The sequence below is a fragment of the Mustela nivalis genome (assembly GCF_964662115.1).
Source record: "Mustela nivalis genome assembly, chromosome: X".
Lineage (NCBI taxonomy): Eukaryota > Metazoa > Chordata > Mammalia > Carnivora > Mustelidae > Mustela > Mustela nivalis.
Genome location: NC_139040.1, coordinates 67,314,835 through 67,337,847, shown reverse-complemented (window position 1 = coordinate 67,337,847; position 23,013 = coordinate 67,314,835). Strand labels below are relative to the sequence as shown.

General features: G+C 39.5%; 1 protein-coding gene across 6 annotated transcripts in view; it reads right to left on the bottom strand.

The window, feature by feature from the left end:
* PHKA1 (phosphorylase kinase regulatory subunit alpha 1) overlaps nt 1-23,013 on the bottom strand; it is a 147,365-nt gene that overhangs the window by 15,249 nt on the left and 109,103 nt on the right. For 3 of the 6 annotated variants that reach the window (XM_082716130.1, XM_082716131.1, XM_082716132.1), the window contains exons 18-25: nt 21,864-22,030; nt 19,224-19,400; nt 17,520-17,611; nt 16,869-17,008; nt 6,133-6,289; nt 5,402-5,481; nt 4,052-4,130; nt 3,812-3,941 (exon numbers count right to left, since the gene is read on the bottom strand). In XM_082716130.1, coding sequence (XP_082572256.1) covers nt 3,812-3,941; nt 4,052-4,130; nt 5,402-5,481; nt 6,133-6,289; nt 16,869-17,008; nt 17,520-17,611; nt 19,224-19,400; nt 21,864-22,030 — 1,022 coding nt within the window. The remainder of the gene's footprint in view (nt 1-3,811; nt 3,942-4,051; nt 4,131-5,401; nt 5,482-6,132; nt 6,290-16,868; nt 17,009-17,519; nt 17,612-19,223; nt 19,401-21,863; nt 22,031-23,013) is intronic. The other 3 variants (XM_082716133.1, XM_082716134.1, XM_082716135.1) reach the window with 1 other exon arrangement.

Here is a 23,013-nt window from a genome sequence, read left to right as displayed (position 1 = left end):
TTATAGCAGCATTATCAACAAAAGCCAAATTATGGAAGGAGCCCCAACGTCCATTGACTGATGAATGGATAAAGAAGTGGAGAATATAAAAATATATGTGTGTGTGTGTGTGTATATATATATATATATATATATATATATATATATATATATATATAATTTATTTTTAATTTATTTTCAGCATAGCAGTATTCATTGTTTTTGTACCACACCCAGTGCTCCATGCAATCCGTGCCCTCTATAATACCCACCACCTGGTTCCCCCAACCTCCCACCCTCCACCACTTAAAACCCCTCAGATTGTTTTTCAGAGTCCATAGTCTCTCATGGTTCACCTCCCCTTCCAATTTCCCCCAACTCCCTTCTCCTCTCTATCACCCCCTGTCCTCCATGATATTTGTTATGCTCCACAAATAAGTGAAACCATATGATAATTGACTCTCTCTGCTTGACTTATTTCACTCAGCATAATCTCTTCCAGTCCCATCCATGTTGCTACAAAAGTTGGGTATTCATCCTTTCTGATGGAGGCATAATACTCCATAGTGTATATGGACCACATCTTCCTTATCCATTCGTCCATTGAAGGGCATCTTGGTTCTTTCCACAGTTTGGTGACCGTGGCCATTGCTGCTATAAACATTGGGGTACAGATGGCCCTTCTTTTCACTACATCTGTATCTTTGGGGTAGATACCCAGGAGTGCAATTGCAGGGTCATAGGGAAGTTCTATTTTTAATTTCTTGAGGAATCTCCACACTGTTCTCCAAAGAGGCTGCACCAACTTGCATTCCCACCAACAGTGGAAGAGGGTTCCCCTTTCTCCACATCCCCTCCAACACATGTTGTTTCCTGTCTTGCTAATTTTGGCCATTCTAACTGGTGTAAGGTGATATCTCAATGTGGTTTTAATTTGAATCTCCCTGATGGCTAGTGATGATGAACATTTTTTCATGTGTCTGATAGCCATTTGTATGTCTTGATTGGAGAAGTGTCTGTTCATATCTTCTGCCCATTTTTTGATATGATTGTCTGTTTTGTGTTTGTTGAGTTTGAGGAGTTCTGTATAGATCCTGGATATCAACCTTTTGTCTGTACTGTCATTTGCAAATATCTGCTCCTATTCTGTGGGTTGCCTCTTTGTTTTCTTGACTATTTCCTTTGCTGTGCAGAAGCTTTTATATATATATATATATATATATATATATATATATATATATATATCTCAAAGATTTTATTTATTTATTTGACAGAGAGAGGTCACAAGTAGGCAGAGAGGCAAGCAGAGAGAGAGAGGAGGAAGCAGGTTCCCTGCCGAGCAGAAAGCCCAATACGGGATTCGATCCCAGGACCCTGAGATCATGACCTGAGCTGAAGGCAGAGGCTTAACAATATATATATATTTATATATATATAAATATATATATAAAATGGAATATTACTCAGCCATCAAAAAGAATGAAATCTTGCTTTTTGCAACGATGTGGTTGGAGCCAGGGAATATTACGCTAAGCAAAACAAGTCAGTCAGAGAAAGACAAATACCATATGATTTCACTCCCATGTGGAATCTGAGAAACAAAACAGATGAACATGGCAGGGGAAAGCGAGAGAAAACAGACTCTTAACTATATAGAACAAACTGAGGGTTACTAGAGGGGAGGTGAGCAGGGGGATGGGTTAAATGGGTGATGGGAATTAAGGAGTGCACTGGTAGTGATGTACGCTCGGTATTGTATGTAAATGATGAGCCACTAAATTCTAGACCTGAAACTAATATTTCACTGTATGTTAACCAACTAGAATTTAAATAAAAACTTGAAAAAGAAAAAATAATAACCACAGTTAATAAGACCTTACTACATGTAGGTCATGACTTTAGTAACAAACAGTTATGACAAGTACTTGACCTTGAGAAGTTTAACAGCTATTTGGGAGAGACTACACATGTAAACAAGATAAATAATTAAAAATGTCTATACTAAGTACCAAATGAGAATTGTAGACAATAAATGCTTTGGAAATCAGAGGAGACATCAGTCTCCAAGGATGGTAACTGATAAAATTAGTGGGAAATACTGTGAAAATAGGAGGTAGGACGGTTGACGTTTTGAGTATCAGACCCAGGGATCTTGATTTCATTGTATAAGAAGAGCCATGGTTTTGATGAATCCACAGGGAAAAAAAAATCAGTAATAGGAAATGAAAGATAACTGATGAATGGGGTTTATGATTAAATTAGACCCTGGGACGCCTGGGTGGCTCAGTGGGTTAAAGCCTCTGCCTTCGACTCAGGTCATGATTCCAGGGTCCCGGGATCGAGCCCCGCATCAGGCTCTCTGCCAGCAGGGAGCCTGCTTCCCCCTCTCTCTCTGCCTGCCTCTCCACCTACTTGTGATCTCTGTCTGTCCAAAAATAAATAAATAAATAATCTTTTAAATAATTAGACCCTAATAAAACATCCCTGCATATGTGTGCGAGTGTATATGTAATACATGTATGTATATGTGTGTGTATATATGTAATATATGTATATGTGCAATACATGTAATCCATAACAATGTGCTGAGCTGGAAATCATTTGTAATCAGGCAGACTTCGACTCAAATGGTACTATTTACTAGGCAAGTAAAGTTACTTTAGGCAAGTTATTTAATCTTTCTGAGATTCAGATGATTTATTTAAAAGTAGAACACAAATATCTTCTCCAGAGCATGGTCATAAGGATTAAATGAGATAATATATGTAAATAGAAAGCAAAAAACCCCAGAGTCTAACATATGGTAGGTATAAAATAATGATTAGCTCTTTTCCTTCAAAAGGTTATTTTAATATTAATTATGTAATTTAGGTTAGACTCAAGCCAATAAATTTAGCTACTTGTTAATAGCTCAATTAAAAGCCTTTCGGGGAAAGGTAACAGAAATAATGGCTAAAATTGAGTTTTGCAACTTTAATATCATTTTTTAATACAATCTCTATCTCTGTTATTTCACCATTATTATTGCAATCAAACAAATACCAATGAAAAAAAAATAGTCACACCATGGCAGTCCTGTTCCCTCCCTCACACTTTATACAATTTTGTACAGCTTCCATAGGCCCCTGTTTTTCTTCTAACTAAACCTGTTATCTTGCCAATACACCTACAGTTAATTTCAAGGAGAGTACTGTCAGGTAAATATCAACAGAAATATGGCATTCCTTTATTCCATCCTGTTATTGACTAGACAGAATACTGACAATATGATCACACTGATGTGGTGACTTAATCTGGGGTTAAGAAACTGCACTGCCAAGGTGCCTGGATAGCTCAGTGGGTTAAGTGTCTGCCTTCGGCTTCAGTGGGATCTAGCCCCACATCAGGCTCCCTGCTTAGAGGAGAGCCTGCTTCTCTCTCTCCCTCTGCCTACTGCTTCCTCTGCTTGTGCTCTGTTTCTTTCTGTCAGGTAAATAAATAAAATCTTAAAAAAAAAAGAAACTGCACTGTCCGAGTCAGAATCAAAGCCAGTCTGTCACACTCAAATTTGATGCATACTTAGGCTCACACTAGAAGTTGGAAATAATGTAATTTGGAGTGCAGAGCCCCCAAGAGGTGGAATTGTAAAGTTGCAGAACAAATACATAAATCTGTCATAATACCAGTCTCGTGATTTGTAGAAATAGAAGTTGACTAACATGGGAACAAGATTGCTATATGCAGCTTCTGAGCTGCTAATAAAATGTTTTCACTTTCTTTCCCTCCCGATCCAAAACACAATAGCCCTACATTAATAATGAATTCTGCCAAAAATAGTTACTAAAATGAGTACCTGAGCATCGGAGGGAGTGGGCCAGTTCTGTAGCCATAACTTGTATGATTAGACCAATTCGAAGTCGAAACATTTCGGCAAAGAGGCTAGGCTGAGTTCGCATATACATGGCTAGATATACCATTATTTCCTGTGCGTGGAATGAATATAGAAAAAATTATGGTCCAGGTCTCACAAAGCACCAGATCAAATGAAAACAAAAATATCAATCACCATATTAGATGTCATAATTCTGCTCACCTGTGTAAGGATCGAGATGCTCATGTCCCCTTCACTGGCTTCATCTATCAGCTGAGTGAGCACTTCATAGGGCAGAGGTCTGAGGGAGAAGATGGTGAAGAAAGACAAAATTCTGTCACTGTTTAAGCTTCAGGACACAGAGAAAATAAAAAAAACTTCAGTGTTTAAAAAAGCTTCAGTGTTTAATCATTGTTGGCAGCATTTGGTTCTTTCAGTCCTTAAAAGTTCATTGCCTCCCCAAACCACTTTGGCCTCTGTCAACTCAGGAAAGCTCTCCTCTTTCCTCTCTAAAGCTGGATTGCCTTTCTTCTTCAAACTTTTATTTAAAAATCACCCACGAGGTCTTTCCAGACCAGTCTTTCATGGTTAATTCTCAACATATGACAAGTAACCATTATGGCCAGAAAGTAATAAACTAAATTTAAGCTTTGCCTTTTGGAAACCATTTTGTTATTTTATGATCATACCTTAGTTATATTGATTTTATAGTTTCATCAGTTTACACACACACACACACACACACACACACACACACACACACAGAAATAAGCATACCTCTTCCCACACTTCTGACTCTCCTTTGATACTAATCACTCTGGAGGAATGGGGCATGGACAATGCCATCTTCTTTTGGATTGCCACAGTAGTGGCAAAAATTGATCTGATTTGTGATAAAAAGGTTCTGTTTGCTAAGAGTAAGGTATTATGGGTTGAATTGTGTGCTGTCAAAGTTCATATATTGAAATCCTAGCCTAGAGTCCCTCAGAGTGTGACCTTATTTGGAGATGAGGTTTTTACAGAGGTAATTAAGTTTGAGTAAGGTCATTGATTGGGTCCTAATCCTTTATGCCTGGTGATCTTATATAAAAATTAGGGAAATCTGGACACAAAGACACATATAGAGGGAAAAATTGTGAAGAGACATAAGGAGAAAATAGCCATCTATAAGTCAAAGAGAGAGGCTTGGAAGAAAGTCTAGAGTACAGCAGATACTTTGTGGATGCTAATTCTAGTTGCCTGCCCTGCTTTGGACTGCCTTTGGATGTAAGGCTCAGGAAAACCAATAAGTAAAAAACAAGTACAAAAACAAAAACCATCATCACCACCACCAAAAAAAAAAATCATAAAAAGCAAACTACATTTGCATACTACTTCTTGTGGATATACTCTTTCATTCACTCATGCCCTGTCATTATCAACATTCTCATGCCAAGTGTCTCTGACAGAAGCCCACACATGTAGGCCATTATCATTCAGTAACAGATTAGGGAAAGAGAATTGTGGTCAGTTCACACAGCTCCTTAAAGTCTCAGAGAAGCTTGATCGAACCCAACCAAAACCCATACTCACGCAGAGATGGTCTTCTCTCGAGGTTCTGGAGGGAGTCCCACTGTCAAATGTTTCTGGTGGGAGAGAAGGGCTGTGCAGGCCTACGAAGAGAGAGCATAACAGCATTATCCTTCCCATACCACTTTAGCTTTCCATGACAATTACTCTCGGCCCACAGACCTCTGCTTCCCCTTAATTTATTGAGGCACTAAACCATCTTTTTCAGGAAATATGTAGATCTGAAGAGAGAGATTTTTAAGAAGAAACAATGAGGTATTTTTATCTCCTAAGAGATAGGAAGTTTAGCCTACTGTAAATTCATTCTTAAGCTGTAGAATTCTTATCATTTATAACATCTTATCATTTATAAACTTTGGTATTGTGCACTTGACATTCAGAGACAAAAAAACGAATTGAGTATCAGGAACTTTATGCCAGAAAGACGACATCTCAAATGATTAGATGTTGTGCTTGCCTTAAAAATCAAGTATGGGGAACTTGGCTGGCTCAGTCAGTTAAGTGACTGCCTTCAACTCAGGTCATGATCCTGGAGTCCTGGAATCGGGTCCCCACATTGAGCTCCCTGCTTGGCGGAGAGTCTGCTTCTCCCTCTGACCCTCCCCCTTCTCATGCTCTCTCTCATTCTCTCTCAAATACATAAATAAAATCTTAAAAAAATCAATTACAGAAACTGATTTTTAAAAAGCACCTCCATTTAGATTTGGTATCAATTCAAGCAGAATTTATAGTACCTCATCAAGTGCTTCCACCTTTTTCCTTAGGATTCCAGAGATGTGTCGTGTCAGGCCCCAGTGACGGATTTCTCCAACTCTGACATAGAGCTCAGTAAGCAGCTCTCGGACTGTCGTAGCCCCTTCATCATATAATTCAGGGTCCCAGTCAGGTCCTCTGGAATGTTAAAGAGAGACCTACATTAGTTTAAGTAAAGCTGCTGGCAACAATCATTTGTTTCCGTGTTATAACAGACACACCTGTTTTTGATAGGTCTTCTTCATTAGGCAATACAAGTTATTTACTAGGAATCCTTGTAAGTGTATGATTAATAGTTGCCCCTGAAACCCAAATACCTAGATGAGAACAAGTCTTAGTTTCAGGAGTGCTTTGACAAAACGCATTCTTTTATCCTCTTTACAGGCTTTGACGTAGCTGAAAACAAAGTCAAAGACTTATTTTAACTATTGAAAGTTCAGGAAGTACGCTAAACTTAGGAAACTAATAGAGATTTAAGAAAAAGATGTGTGCTTATTTGTAAAGGATACATACACATTATTGTTGTAAAGATTACTATAACACAAGTCAACTGTGAAGTATCATAAAATATATGTAAAGTGCTGTGAAATTGAGAACTTTAATTTAAGATGAAGGTAGATTATTTATTAAACAATGTTAAGACAATCAAGTAGCCATCTGAAAAAGAAGCTGGATTCATGCCTTATATCAGAATTCCATCAGAATTCTGAACATCAGAATTCCAAGTTTATCAAAGATTTAAGTGTAAAGGTACTAGAAAAAATTTGGGAGAACTACTTTATAACTCTGGGGGAAGAGTACTGTTTAACTATAACCTATAAAAAGAAGCCATAAAAGAAATAGTGATTTATATACATAAAAACAACAAAATACATTTTGCAGAAAACCACTGTAAGCCAAGTTGTCAGACAAACTACAAATAGAAAAATATTTACAATTCATAGGCCAATTTCCCTCATATAAAGAAATTCAACAAAGGAGCCTGAGTGGCTCAGTTGGTTAAGCGTCAGATTCTTGATTTCGGCTCAGGTCCTGATCTCTGGGTCATGAGATCAAGCCCTGAATTGGGCTCCACACTCAGTGGGAGTCTCTTCCCTCTCTCTCCCACTCCTTCTGCCCCTCACCCCGCTCATGATCTCTCTGAAAGAAAGAAAGAACTGCAACAAATAGATAATAATAATAAAAAAAGAAAAGACAGATAAGAAAATATGGTCAAATACTCATGGATTTATTTATTTATTTATTTTCATGACCTGAGCTGAAGGCAGCTGCTTACCTGACTGGGACACCCAGGTGCCATAATACTGATGAATTTTAAATATAGAGAGGTGTCTGATCACACACACAGTAAGAGAAAATCAAAATTTACACCAAGATTAACACTTTTTAAAGTCTATCATGTTGTCAAAAAACCCCAAATTTGATAACACTGCATTGGTAAGGCTTTGGGAAAGTAGGTACTCTCAATATCTTGCTGGTGGGAGTGAAAATTGGGGTACTCTCCCTGGAGAGGTATTTGAAAATATGTATTAATATTAAAAATCTATATTCTAAAAAAACTATATTCTTTGATCTAGGAATTTTAATTCTGGCATATCTGTAGGATAGACTCCACACATGAGAAATGATATACACAGTGAGGATATTTGCTATAGCATTGTCTGGGATAGTGAATCATGGGAAACAATCCAAATGTCCCTCAGTAGGAGGCTGGTTAAATTATGGTATGGTCACAAACAATGGAAGCTGTGGAACTATTAAGAAAATATGATGTAGGTCTAGATTGTGACAGATTTTATGTTTTAACATGACTCCAACAATGTTCCATCTAACATGCTCTTCTTACAGTGTGACTTTTATAGTCTTTCCATGAAGAGGGTGGTGGGGTCTGTGTTCTCTCCCCTTCAACACAGGCATGCTTGTGGGTAAGTTGAAAGTGGTGCTGTATGATTTCTGAGGCTAGGTCATAAACATTAAGGCCGTTTCCACTTGGTCCTTTGATGGGGCACATACTCTTGGAACCTAGACATCAGACTGTGAGGAAGTAGAGAGATGTAAGGGAGAGATCATTTGTAGGTGTTCTGGGTGACAGCCCCAGGTGAGGTGCCAGTCAACAACCAGTATGAACCCCTAGATATATGAGTGGACAACCTCATGGTGACTTCAGCCCCAGATGCTGTCGGACCACAGCTGAATGAGATCCCACATGACAACTGCCTAGTTGAGCTTGGGACAAGCTCCAGAGCTGTGACAGACAATCTAAACACTTTTTGCTTGTATTATCTTAAGCCACTGAGTTTTGGGGTTATTTGTTAAGCAGTCACAGATAAATGGAATATATATGTAATGAATTTCAAGAAAAATAGTTTTAGGGAAAAAAAAGCAAGGTACAGAACAGTGCATATACTATGCTCCCATTTGGTGAAACAGGTGTGAAATTACATGCATATATGCTTTATTTACCTACATATGCATAAACTGTCCCTGGATGGATACACAAACAACCAATAACACTGACTGCCTATGAGCTGAGGAACCAGATATCTGGGGACCAGAGGTGGGAAAAAGACTTTTTAATCCTCTCCCTGTATCGTTTTGCACTTCAAAAAGTTTGAGCCATGATAATGTAATATCTATTCAATATATTAAATTATAGGAAACATGTACTATATAACATATTTACTATGCTAAATATATTAAAATAATAAATATGAATTTAACATATTAAATATATTTTTAAAAACATGAAATACAAAGTACCAGAGGAAGAGTCAACAATGGATTAAAAAAACAGTGAATGAAAGTTTGAAGAGTAACGGGATATTTACAGTTCCAAAGTATATCTACACACAACACATTTTTAAAAAAGATTTTTTATTTATTTATTTTATTTATTTGAGAGAGAGAGACAGTGAGAGAGAGCATGAGCGAGGAGAAGGTCAGAGAGAGAAGCAGACTCCCCGTGGAGCTGGGATCCCGATGTGGGACTCGATCCCAGGACTTCGGGATCATGACCTGAGCCGAAGGCAGTCATCCAACCAACTGAGCCACCCAGGAGTCCCCACACAACACTTTTTTTAAAAAAAAAAAGATTTTATTTATTTGACATACAGAGATCACAAGTAGGCAGAGAGGCAGGCATGGGCGGGGGGAGCAGGCTCCCTCCTGAGCAGAGAGCCTGATGCGGGGCTTGATCCCAGAACCCTGGGATCATGACCTCAGCTGAAGGCAGAGGCTTTAACCCACTGAGCCACCCAGGCACCCCACCACACAACACTTTTTTTTTTTTTAAAGATTTTTATTTATTTATCGGGGGGGGGGGGGCAAGCACAGGCAGACAGAATGGCAGGCAGAGGCAGAGGGAGAAACGGGCTTTCTGCTGAGCAAGGAGCCCGATGCGGGACTCGATCCCAGGACGTTGGGATCATGACCTGAGCCGAAGGCAGCTGCTTAACCAACTGAGCCACCCAGGCGTCCCCACACAACACTTTTTAATTACAAAATGCAACATAAAGATTTTACAGTGGAGGAATGTGGAAGATACTACCCTTACCAAGTGATAAAACCAGCAATGGGACTCATTGACACCATGTGCCCTCCTGATATGTTACACTGAGAAGAACTCAGCATGACTGCAGTGGTATTCCTGCCCCAAATACATAACCTGAATTTAATTATGAGCAAACTCCAAATGAACCAAATTTTTATTCTATAAAAAATAATTCATCTGTGTGCTTTACAAATGCCCCTAATATGAAAAATAAAGACTCAAGAACTGTTCCAGACTAAAGGGGACTGGGGACACATGAGAATTGAATGAGATGCATAACTTACATTTTCTTTTGCTGTAAAGACATTCCTGGGACAACTGGCAAATATAGTCTGTAGATTAGATAGTATCATTTTTTAAAAAAGATTTTATTTATTTACTTGTCAGAGAGAGAGAGAGAGAGAGAGTGCACACAAGCAGGGGGGTGGTAGGCAAAGGGAGAAGCAGGTTCCCTGTTGAGCAAGGAGCCCAATGTGGGGCTCGATCCCAGAACCCTGAGATTATGACCCAAACCGAAGGCAGATGCTTAACCAACTGAGCCATCCAGGCATCCTGGTAATAGTATTGTTTAAACATTAATTTCTTTTCTTTTTTTAATAAAAAATTCTTTTTTTTAAAAAAGATTTTATTTATTTATTTGACACAGAGAGAGATCACAAGTTGGCAGGGAGGCAGGCAGAGAGAGGGAGAAGCGGATCCCCTGCTGAGCAGAAAGCCCGATGCGGGCCTCAATCCCAGGACCCTGAGATCACGACCTGAGCTGAAGGCAGAGGCTCAACTCACTGAGCCACCCAGGTGCCCTCTTTCTCTCTCTCTCTCTTTTTTTTTTTAAAGATTTTATTTATTTAGAGAGTACAAGAGTGGGGGGAAGGCCAGAGGGAGAGAGAGAGAATCTCAAGACTCTGAGCTAAGCAGGGAACCCAATGTGTGGCTCCATCCCAGGACCCTGAGATCACGATTTGAGCTGAAATCACGAGTTGGACACTTAACCAACTGCCCCACCCAGGAGCCCCTAATTTTCTGACTATCGCAAATGTACTATGCTTATGTAAGAGAATTCCTAGTCTTCAGGAAATACACAACAGCCACTCAAATTCTTAGGGGTAGAAGGGGATCATGTCTGCCACTTACTCTCAAATGATACAGAAAAACATATATCTATATCTCTATCCATATCTATGTCTATATCTATATATGATGACAGAGAGAATGAGAGAAAGAGAGATTAAACTGGAGGAGTCTGGGTGAAGGACATCCATAAATTTTTTTTGTACTATCCCTACAACTTTTCTCTACATTTGAAATGGTCAAAATAAAAATAGATAAATGAATAATATTAAAGTACATGCTTTCACTGTACTGTCATTTGCAAATATCTTCTCCCATTCCGTGGGTTGCCTCTTTGTTTTTTTGACTGTTTCCTTTGCTGTGCAGAATCTTTTGATTTTGATGAAGTCCCAAAAGTTTATTTTCGCTTTTGTTTCCTTTGCCTTTGGAGACATATCTTGAAAGAAGTTGCTGTGGCTGATATCGAAGAGATTACTGCCTATGTTCTCCTCTAGGAGTCTGATGGATTCCTGTCTCACATTGAGGTCTTTTATCCATTTTGAGTTTATCTTTGTGTATGGTGTAAGAGAATGGTCGAGTTTCATTCTTCTACTTATAGCTGTCCAGTTTTCCCAGCACCATTTATTGAAGAGACTGTCTTTTTTCCACTGTATAGTTTTTCCTGTTTTGTCGAAGATTAATTGACCATAGAGTTGAGGGTCCATATCTGGGCTCTCTACTCTGTTTCACTGGTCTATGTGTCTGTTTTTATGCCAGTACCATGCTGTCTTGGTGGTCACAGCTTTGTAATAAAGCTTGAAATCAGGTAAAGTGATGCCCCCAGTTTTATTTTTGTTTTTCAACATTTCCTTAGCGATTCAGAGTCTCTTCTGATTCCATACAAATTTTTGGATTATTTGCTCCAGCTCTTTGAAGAATACCGGTGGAATTTTGATCAGAATGGCATTAAAAGTATAGATTGCTCTAGGCAGTATAGACATTTTAACAATGTTTGCAAATGACAGTACAGACAAAAGGTTGATATCCAGGATCTATAATGAACTCCTCAAACTCAACACACACGAAACAGGCAAACTTATCAAAAAATGGGCAGAAGATATGAACAGACACTTCTCCAATCAAGACATACAAATGGCTATCAGACACATGAAAAAATGTTCATCATCACTAGCCATCAGGGAGATTCAAATTAAAACCCCATTGAGATGTCACCTTACACCAGTTAGAATGGCCAAAATTAACAAAACAGGAAACAACATGTGTTGGAGGGGATGTGGAGAAAGGGGAACCCTCTTCCACTGTTGGTGGGAATGCAAGTTGGTGAAGCCTCTTTGGAGAACAGTGTGGAGATTCCTCAAGAAATTAAAAATAGAACTTCCCTATGACCCTGCAATTGCACTCCTGGGTATCTACCCCAAAGATACAGATGTAGTGAAAAGAAGGGCCATCTGTACCCTAATGTTTATAGCAGCAATGGCCACGGTCGCCAAACTGTGGAAAGAACCAAGATGCCCTTCAACGGACGAATGGATAAGGAAGATGTGGTCCATATACACTATGGAGTATTATGCCTCCATCAGAAAGGATGAATACCCAACTTTTGTAGCAACATGGATGGGACTGGAAGAGATTATGCTGAGTGAAATAAGTCAAGCAGAGAGAGTCAATTATCATATGGTTTCACTTATTTGTGGAGCATAACAAATATCATGGAGGACAAGGGGTGTTAGAGAGGAGAAGGAGTTGGGGGAAATTGGAAGGGGAGGTGAATCATGAGAGACTATGGACTCTGAAAAACAATCTGAGGGGTTTGAAGTGGCGGGGGGGTGGGAGGTTGGGGTACCAGGTGGTGGGTATTACAGAGGGCACGGATTGCATGGAGCACTGGGTGTGGTGCAAAAATAATGAATACTGTTTTTCTGAAAATAAATCAATTTAATAAAAAAAATACAAAAAAAAGTACATGCTTTGAGATCTCATAATCAAGGATGAATCTTTTTATTCCTAGAGGTCAGAGAAAGCTTTCTGGAGATGACAGATGAAGTAGGCCTTGATGGACAGCTAGAATTCCAACAAGGAGAGATGGGGTGTGGTAAAGGAAAGAAGTCCAGGTAGAGGAAAGAACATGAGCCAAGGTGTGGAAAGAAATCTTGTATGGCCTGTGTTTTGGTTATGACAAGCAGTGGGCTATTTTGGTGAAAGTATTCACATTGTGAGGAGGGAACAATGGTAGATAGAAGTTGAAAATGTGATCAAAGAGGATGTATATTTGGCCACTGATTCCCAATGGTAGTGGCGATGTTGCAGGGAGAGGCAGGAGATTAAGAGGAGTTGAAGATGACAACACAATATCAAGTCTGGGTGACTAAAAGAATGTTGATACTATAACAGGGTTAGGGAGCAGTAGGTTTCTAACCAAGAAAGTGAAGTGGAGTTTAGTTTAGACATGCTGAGTAAGAAGACATATATAAATTCCAAGTAGAATTAAGGACATAAAGATAGCTTTTTTTTTAAGAAAATTTTATTTATTTATTTATTTGAGAGAGAGCGAGAGTGAGCACACAGGGGGAGGGCAGAGGGAGAGGGAGAAGCAGACTCCCTGCTGAGTAGAGAGCCCCATGCAATGTGGGGCTTGATTCCCCCAGGTCTCTGAGATCATGACCTGAGTGGAAGGCAGTTGCTTAACTGACTGAGCCACCCAGGTGCCCTGACATAGAAATTTCTTTAAAAATTATTAAAGGTATTTAAAATATTTTTAAAATTCTGGGTGGGGGGGAATGCATGAAAAGAAATCCAAAAGCCAAAAAGGAAAAGTCTGACAGATCTGATGATATAAAAAGTAAACCTCTGCATAGAGAAATGTATATAAGTAATTAACAAATTAATTGGAAAAAATATCTGCAGCAAGCATAATAAACAAAATAGTGATATGCAATATCAATAAGAAAAATATAAATAACTTAATAGAGAACAAAGAAAGGTTATAAACAGACAATTTGCAGAAGGAATGCTAATCAACAGAGATAGGAAACCCCACCTCCCCACTTCCACTCTTAAATCCATGAGGAATATTGGGCAGAATTCCAAGTGTATTAAAACCCATGCAGCACATCTATACAATCTACTCAGGTGGTTTGACATTACCTGGAATACTAGTTTTAAAGAGACTGCAGGTTCAATCAGATGTTATGGTGAAGTTAGTAATACAGGATTAGATGAAGAAAACCCACGTTAGGAACAGAAGAGCTGGCAGTCAACCATGGATGATATGACTTGGTGGGAAAGTAGAAGCTTCTCAGGTACAACTCCCTTTGTTTGCTGGTATCAACTACCTGACTGAATCTTCAGTTTTCATTCAAGCTACAGTCATTCTGTCCTTACCCCTTATATTGTTTTACCTTCTCTATCTTTTCATTATTTTCCATTTAGCCTTGTGCCTGGCACATAATAAGCACTCAACAGGTATTTGTTGAAAAGATATGCCTCACCCTAAAGGAAGAACGAAAGAAGCAGAGGTATCAAAATAATAAGACCCCATGTCATTTTTTTGGGCAGAAGCACATAACAAGGTTTATTGGGTGGCACTTAGGGTTGTATGAGAAGGGAAGTCCCTCACAGCAGGAGACTGTCTAGAGGCTTAGCTAGAGCACCAGCTCTACCTTCCAGAATGCATCAGGGCAAGGAAACTCCCAGGGGAGATGGGAAGAGGAAGTTACACATCTAGGTGATGTCCTTCAGTAGCACTGTTGGGGATTCTCTAGGGTAGAGAGCAGTGGTTTGGGGTATTTGTGGCCCTGGGCTTAACTCTTATGGCAGATGTGGAGTAGGTTTCAAGGAGTGTGAAGAGCAGGCAGGCCCCGAATGGCTAAAAATACATTTGGGCTGGTTTTGATACAATTGGTTGTGCAAAAATTTGATTCTGGGGCTGGTCGGCTTTTCAGATGTGTTTTTCACTTTCTCATTAACCACCAGGATCTGCTGGAAGCAGCATGGGGTCTGGAGTCAGACAAATCCAGGGGACTTCATTACAGCCTAGAGGGCCTAAAAGTCCCAGATCCCTACCTGGTCTTCTTTGACACCACCCTGGCAGTAGGGGAAGGTAGAGGAGGCAAGTTGGTGCTGCAGATTTTTCTATGGTAGGAGCAGTTACCGTCTAAAAGTTGTCTGTCTTGCTAGTCTGCCCTTTCCTGGTCCTTTGTCTAGAAAGAACAGGTTTTTCTGAAGGCTCCGGTCATCTGTGCCCATCGGCGTTTTCAAGGTGCTGGCTTCTCCAGCATCTGACGCAGGATATATGAGGTGACAAAAAAACCTGGGTACGTAATGTGGTAACCACCTTGTCAATCCTCAGAGCCTGATATCCTTAACTAGTCTTCTTTCTTCTTTCTACCTTTTAACACCTTGTTATGTTTGTTTTCTAAATAATGTCCTCTTGTACTTAGCAGAAGGAACAGAGAGAGATGCATGTATTCTATCTTGTCTGGAACTAGAAGTCCCATTGTGGTTATGTTTTAAGAGCTTCATTGACTTTTAGAAATAATACTGAAATATTTAGGAATGAAATGATAAAGCCTCTGGTCTCTTTTTCAAAATAATCTGGGAGAAAGCGAGAATATAGATGGGACAAAATTAACCACATGTTTATCATTGTTCAGGCTGGGTGATGTGGCCCCACGGGTTCATTATGCTATTCTCTCTATTTTTGTAGAAATTTAGATGTTTCTGTCCTAGAAAGTAAAAAAGAAAAGTTACTCTCCTCTGTGGAGGCTGGGATTGAGGAGAACAAGGCAGAAATAGGAAGACTTGTTAGAAAACCATAGCAATAGTTCTGGTGAGAGACACAGATGTGAGTGAAGGTAGCCATGCTAGCGGTGCAGAAGATAAATACTTAGAGGAAAAACTGAATAGCCTTGGTGTTTAACTGGATATGGGGCGAAGCTTGCTGATTAGGTAGGTGCTGATTTCAACCACAAGGATGCAGAATTTCAGAATGTGACTCCACTTTTAATGTTTGACTGCTGACTGCTTACAAGTCCTACCACCCCTCTTTCCTTTCCAGCCTACACCTGGGCAAGATGTCAGGGAAATCCAAGGGTTCTGTCCTTCGGTGCTGGTTAAGAACCTTTTCCCCAGCCTCACCTCCTAATCATAATAAAAGCCCAACACAGCCTACTTTCCCTGCTCACTTAAATCTTTTTTTTTTTTTTTTTTAACCAACCTGGGAATCTGTTCCACTCTTCCAAGAAGTCTCATTATGTGAGTAATAAACATTTTACACTCTTTTGGTACATGGTTGGTATCATCAGTCTCAATATCCAAACCAAATTTAGGGGAAGGGAGCCCATCCTGCTTCTTCAAGTTGATGACTACATTAATAAATGAGGAAGTTCAGGTTATATTTGGAGGGGAAGTGAGGGATAGGAGGGAGTTCAATTTGGGCATACTGAGTTTGAGGTACTTACATATAATGTACCTAGCAGGGTTCTGGACACATAGCAAATTACTCAGAAACGCTAGTTTATTGTTTTTTTTTTTTTTTTTAAGATTTTATTTATTTATTTATTTGACAGAGAGAAATCACAAGTAGATGGAGAGGCAGGCAGAGGGAGAGAGAGAGGGAAGCAGGCTCCCCACTGAGCAGAGAGCCCGATGTGGGCTCGATCCCAGGACCCTGAGATCATGACCTGAGCCGAAGGCAGCAGCTTAATCCACTGAGCCACCCAGGCGCCCCCTAGTTTATTGTTTTCTGTAAGCCTCTGTGCTCATACTCCTTTTGAGTTAAGTATTTATTTATCTTTGGATTTTTACCAAATAACGGAGGCTTGAAATAACCATAAATAGCATAACAGTTATTGGTCACCTACTATGTAACAGGCATTGTTATCAGAGACTTTGCAGATATTGCATCTTGCTTAATCTTTACAACAGTTCTATGAGGTTGGTATAATCCAAATTTTATAAATGAGAACAACTGAGACTTGAGGTTACACAGTGTGTAGGTTGCAAAATTCAAATCCAGACACTCCAAAATTGAGCTGTATTTACTATATTTTACTTCCTCTCCACGTGAACATGAAAGGAGACAGAATATTTATCACTTACTTCAGAGTATACAGCATGTAAAGGATATCAGCCTGTTCCTGTAAGCTGGAGGTCTCCTTCAACTGTAAAACCAGTGCCTTGAAGTCCACCTCCCCAGACTGGTCTCTGGGAAGATGCATTTCTACACGAACTGAGGGAACCTTTAGTTTGAGAAAGGATAAAAAGAAAAAAAAATTAAGTCCACAAGTGTCCAACTTAAATAATGCCCTAGAGTATTGATCTTTTCACCTCTAAACCTTTTCCATAAGAATTCCCTAAATTTTGATAAGAAGTAAAACAAAAACAATGAAACCTTCAAAATGAATGATGTAGCAATTCAGTTTTCTTAGAGCCTGGCTAGAAAAGGCTGCTAGAGGGGAGTGGAGTTGGGGGATGGGGTAACTGGGTGATGGGCATTAAGGAAGACATGTGATGTAATGAGCATCGGGTGTTATATAAGACCCCAGAACAAATAATACAGTATATGTTAATTAATTGAATTTAAAATGAAAACAAAAAGAAAGTGAAATAAAAAGGAGTATACCTTCACCAGGGTAGCATTTTGCCTACCACCAGTTACAGCAGAAATCATAATGGCTTGTTCTGTTATTCACCATATAGATGGCAGTTTTGCGAATGGCTGACAGAAAAAAATCTCACGTGCAAGTTTACCTGGTCCTCTTGTGGGCAATGAGGCGAGTCAAGTAAGTTGAATGAAGGCTGGGAGGCCTGAAATATCTTTGTAGGAAGATACATGTGAACATCTGCAAGAGGTTGACATTTATGGGAAAGGTTAGATAACTTAGGAGACTAAAAAAATCATTCACAGTTATATGCAACTGATAACTTCTTGAACACTACACCCGAAACACATAATGTACTATCAGTCAGCTAACTGAATTCAAATAAAAACAATTCACAGTTCCCCTCAAAATGAAGTTGCACAGGAGCTGTTCTCTATAGAACAAGAGTGAGAAATTTATCGTTTCTTGCTAATATCACAGAAAAGAAATATGAATATCAGATAATTTCAAGATTGTTCAATCAAACATACTTTCAGTGGAATGCCTAGAACTGTAGCATCAAATGGCCATTTAAGATATTAAAGCCTATGAATGTAATCAATATCACAATGGTGCTATTACTGATACTTTGATAGAATACCACATGTAACAGAAAGAACCCAATTCTGTTTTCTATTTTCTGGACTGCCTTGGGAAAATATCTGGCTGTCAACAGTTGGGTTTTCTTGAAAATAGACAAATGGATGATCCTATGTAGGGAGTCAGAAAATGTAGTGGCTGACCTACTTTGAGATATTCCTAATATTTTTATTTATAGTCCAAATACTTACCATAACCTCAAAGGAGAGACTGTCTTGTCACTTTCACCATTTTACAGATACAGAATGAGGCATACAGAGCTCAAAATATTGTTCAAGTAAGTAGCAGAGCCAGGAATTAAGCTCAAGTTTCCTGATTCACAATCTAGAAGTATAATTTAATAAAGCTGATGTCTTCACATAAGCCCTTTGTCAAGGTAGCATCCTTAAAGGGTATGCTGAGCTCTTCCCTGTTCTCAATGTTAAATGATTCATGTTTAATATTTGTGGTTAGTAATGGTCAATCAAGTTTTAGACAGCAAGAACATGCGTCTCAATCATTCTCATCATCTGTAAAATGTTACCATTTAGGTCCTCTCGGTGTGGCCAAGGAGCCCTTCTTCCCTTCATATGCAGCTACCATAGAGGCACTGACTACTCTTAGGAACCATGACTACTCCTAGCCTAGCAGTGTGTAGTAGAAGACACCCTTCATTGCCAATACCTACCAAAGTGGGGTAGTGGTCACGGGGAGGACAATGACAGAGTTGTTGAGGAATGAGTACTGTAGTTGAGAAACACAGCTCTACACTGTTGGAACAACTGACTGTAAATACCACAGCTGACCTAAGGGAACCAGATGGAGCTTACTTAAGGGAGAGTATCTCCCTCTACGTTGCGAGGTTAGCTTGTAATAGTTTCCAGTGCTTTCTCTTTAAATAAAAGTGCTTCCGAAGGAGTAGCTTTCCCAAAGGAAACACCTTCTTCCATCATTTAATACAGATGTTAAAATGCTCCATGTCTCTTGTTCTGGCTGCTTTTCATGACGTAGTGGTTAAATCAGACTGCATAGCACTATCGATAGCAAAATTATACCCAATTCACTAACTTTCCAAATATTTTGAGTGCCTGACATGTCCCTTCTGTCTGAGATGCTGAGGATAAAGCACTGAACAAAACAGAGCTTCTGCTTACACTGTAATACACACCCCACCGCCATCCTGGGCTGCACGTCAATCCTGTGCCTGACTCCAGTGAGTCATGGCATTACTCACTCTGCACATGCAGCTCCTTGGCCTTGGTCACCAAGGACATTAAATCGCAGGTTGTTTGCACAGCAGCTCGGAACAGATCTAGCCCTCCCTTCTGTGAGGTAGGGGCTAGTTTAGCATGGGGAGTAGTGTGCGCCAAAAGGTGATCTAAATAACGAGCAACTTCATCACCACAGCGAGCTGCAAGGTTAGTGGGGGTAGGGGGAAGAGAAAAAAAACGAACATTTTAGTTATTTCACAATCTGCCCCACCAACTAGAATGTTCAGCTCCTGTGCCCATGACACAGCACTGGAAGTAGGTTGTTTTAGATCATGGTGGGGGTCAAGGTTGTGATTACTGTACTGTCTTGCAGCTTTACCTTTTAGAAACTAGGGCCATTTATGAGGACCTACCTGTTCTTCAACTTTGCTTTCACAATATTAGGGCCCTTGAAAGCAGTATGAGCTTATTATAGGACAGGTGGTGCAAAGATTTCACAATCTGCGCCTGTACATGTGATGGGGCTGGTGGTGGTAGCAGTGGTGGCAGAGGAGCGGAATAGGGACCTTGGAGTCTCACTGGTAGGAGGAGACTTTGGTGAGCAAAGGCAAAAATCTTCCACTAAACACTGAACCTAGCTAAAGACAGACAAATCCCATAAATGGTGGCTACAGTTGCTAACGAAAAGAACAATCTCTGCGTGACCTTGGTGTCAAAAGGATTACTGGCCACACACTGGTCCTTTTCATTACTGTATTCATTTATTCACCAACTATTTATTGCCCACAATGTACTGGGGGGTATATGGTGCTGAGGTTTCAGTGGTGAAGAAGATAGATATGTTCCCTATCCTCTTGGACTCTCACACTCCTATATACCTCCTATAACATTCTCTTCTCATGGATCTTAATATTTCAGATTGTACAAGAGCATTCGCAAAATTAATAGCTGGAAAAGCACAGTATTCGAATTACTACTAAAGTCTGTGAGGCCAATTATGCCTCATCTTTTTTGATCATCTTCAGTGATCTCTCCAGATGTTTTTCTGTGTTCTGATGTGATTTTTAAAAAATTATATATTTATTGGACAGAGGGAGCATGAGAGGGGGGCAGGTCAGAGGGGGAAGGAGACTCCCTGCTAAGTGGGGAGCCTGATGCAGGACTTGATCCTGGGACTCCAGGATCGTGACCTGAACCAAAGGCAGACACCTAATGAACTGAGCCACCCAGGGGCTCCTGTTTTGATATGATTAATGGAAACTAGCAAAGCTGTAAAAATGGAACTCATTCTTAGTGAAATCCTAACAACAATGAGTATAACCTTGAACAATATAGATACTTGAGTGGAGGATTATGAATAATATGGAGAGAAGTGTTCTTGGTACAGCAGGGCTGGCAAGCGATAAGCACAGCCATTGGGAGACCCCTGATGAGCAAAACCAGAGAGTGACTCCGAATACATAACACCAAATATAGTAATACATATCATTACAAAGATAACATTTTAGAAAGTAATCTAAAAGAATAAGTGCTACAGAGGAGAGTCACAACTACCCATAGAATAGCAAACAATATGATTATTCTGGTCTGCTTTTTAAAATATTTGTTTATGCCAAGATGGATATCTTAGATATTTGGTAATTATTAATGACAGGAAATAACTTTGAATTTAATGTATTTTTCCAGTGAAGAGATTCATGGTTTTCGATCTTACAGAAACAAATGCAGAGTGAATTAAATGGTACTTAGGTGAGTAAATGCTGAGCCCAAAAAAGAAAATCATCCTCTGACTGATAATGTATTGGTTTATTGTATATGAGATAATGCTTGCCACCTCACTAAGGAAAGCCAATTCATTTTTTTTCTTTTCTCTAACATTCCACTCTCAAGATAAAGAAATTTGTTGCCTTAAGAAACAGGCTAATAGGCAAATACCCAGACAATGAAAGCAGGCAAACTGTACTTCAGATAGCTAGAAGAATTTGCTCCTATTGGCCCTTCTTCCTTTGGGATTCAAACAATGTAATTCTTGCCTTGCCTAGGTTAGTGTTTTAACACTTTGGGTGTTTCTCAGCCACTTTAAATATATGTCCTTATGATGTTTTCTCACTATATCATCCTTATATTCTTAGTAGTCAATTAGATTGGTTGTGTTTTATTTGTCTAGTTTGCGGTATGAAAGCAATAGGCACACCGAATAGGCTTTTTCAAACTAAGTAGACCTTCCTAGAGATTCCCATCGGCCCTGGTAACATTATATATAAAAAGCACTCTGAGTTTCTTAATTTTATGCTTTTAAATGTCAAAAAGCAGTACTCTATATGTATAGTTCTCCTACTACGTACCTGATTAAACATCTCTCACTCCCCACTGCTTCCTCTCATTTTGAAATCACCAGCCATTTCATATACCCAGCACGGAAATCTTCCCTGACCTTACTTAGTAAGAGATAGTCAAACTCCATACTCCACAATCACCACAGGGATATTAGACCAGAAACCAAAGGTAAGTAGAAGGATGAAAAGTGAAGCCAAACAAAAGTAGAAATCTAGGTGTATTAAATAGGAGTGAGACTTCTGGCAGTGAGAAATATTAAGGAGGATGCTCAACACTACTTTGTATTCTTGCCCAGCAAGGCCATTGCCTTTATGATGCTCCCTTACCATTATGGGTTGAATCATAGTCATTCATCCAGTCGCCAGAGTCCAGCTCATTGTAGTTATCATCATAATCTTCACTGTACAGCTTACCCTCGGGTCCAGGATCCATGAAGCTCAAATGTGTGCAGCAAGATGTTGTTAAAAACTCTGACAATTTACCTGTTTGAATCCTGACAATTACAGGGAAATCAGAAAACAGAAAATCAGAGGAAATCATTTTAAAACAACACATTTCAGTGAGAAAAGGGATACCTAGAATGTTTTTGGTTGGGGGGCTGCTAATGCTTTTATATATTACTATAAATTTTGTAAATATAAAATTTTTTTTAAAGATTTTATTTATTTATTTGACAGAGAGAGATCACAAGTAGATGGAGAGGCAGGCAGAGAGAGAGAGAGAGGAGGAAGCAGGCCCCCTGCTGAGCAGAGAGCCCAATGCAGGACTCGATCCCAGGACCCTGAGATCATGACCTGAGCCGAAGGCAGCGGCTTAATCCACTGAGCCACCCAGGCGCCCCTGTAAATATAAAATTTTATGCACTCCTCAGCATGGTGTAGTATAGGCTGGGATGCTGTGTTAATGAAGGCCACAGTTATGGGTTCACAATCTACCAGCAGATCAGTTTTGCTCTCCTTCACTTCCATATACTATGCTGTTAACTATGTTAAATGTCTGGCCAGAATCTCCATTAGCTGCAGAGAAGCTGGGACAGAAGGAAGAGAAATCATCATAAATCTACCACATCATTAAAAAAAATACTCAAAGATCATTTTGAAATTGAAAGATGATATCTGAAAATCTTATGAATTATAGAGGATTGTAGGTTATATCCTCCCCTACTTAAAAAACTGATTGCAAAATCCAAAGTGTAAATTAATAATACTGATTTTCTCAAGAACACAGTCTGGCACTGGGCGGAGAACATTATTGCTATGGCTGTTACCAACATCCTGTATCTATTCAGGACAAAATCAACTAAGGAATCTAGCACAAGGACTAAGTCTGGTCGTTTTCTCAAAGGAAGGAACATGTCCTCCTCTCCATGAAGAGGAGTACTGCGCTTCCCACTTCCTTTCACAGACTGGAGGGGCTGTCCTTCTGCCTTCAGTAAGGCAAGCCATGGGTCACTGTTCAAGCAAAAAACCCACTGAA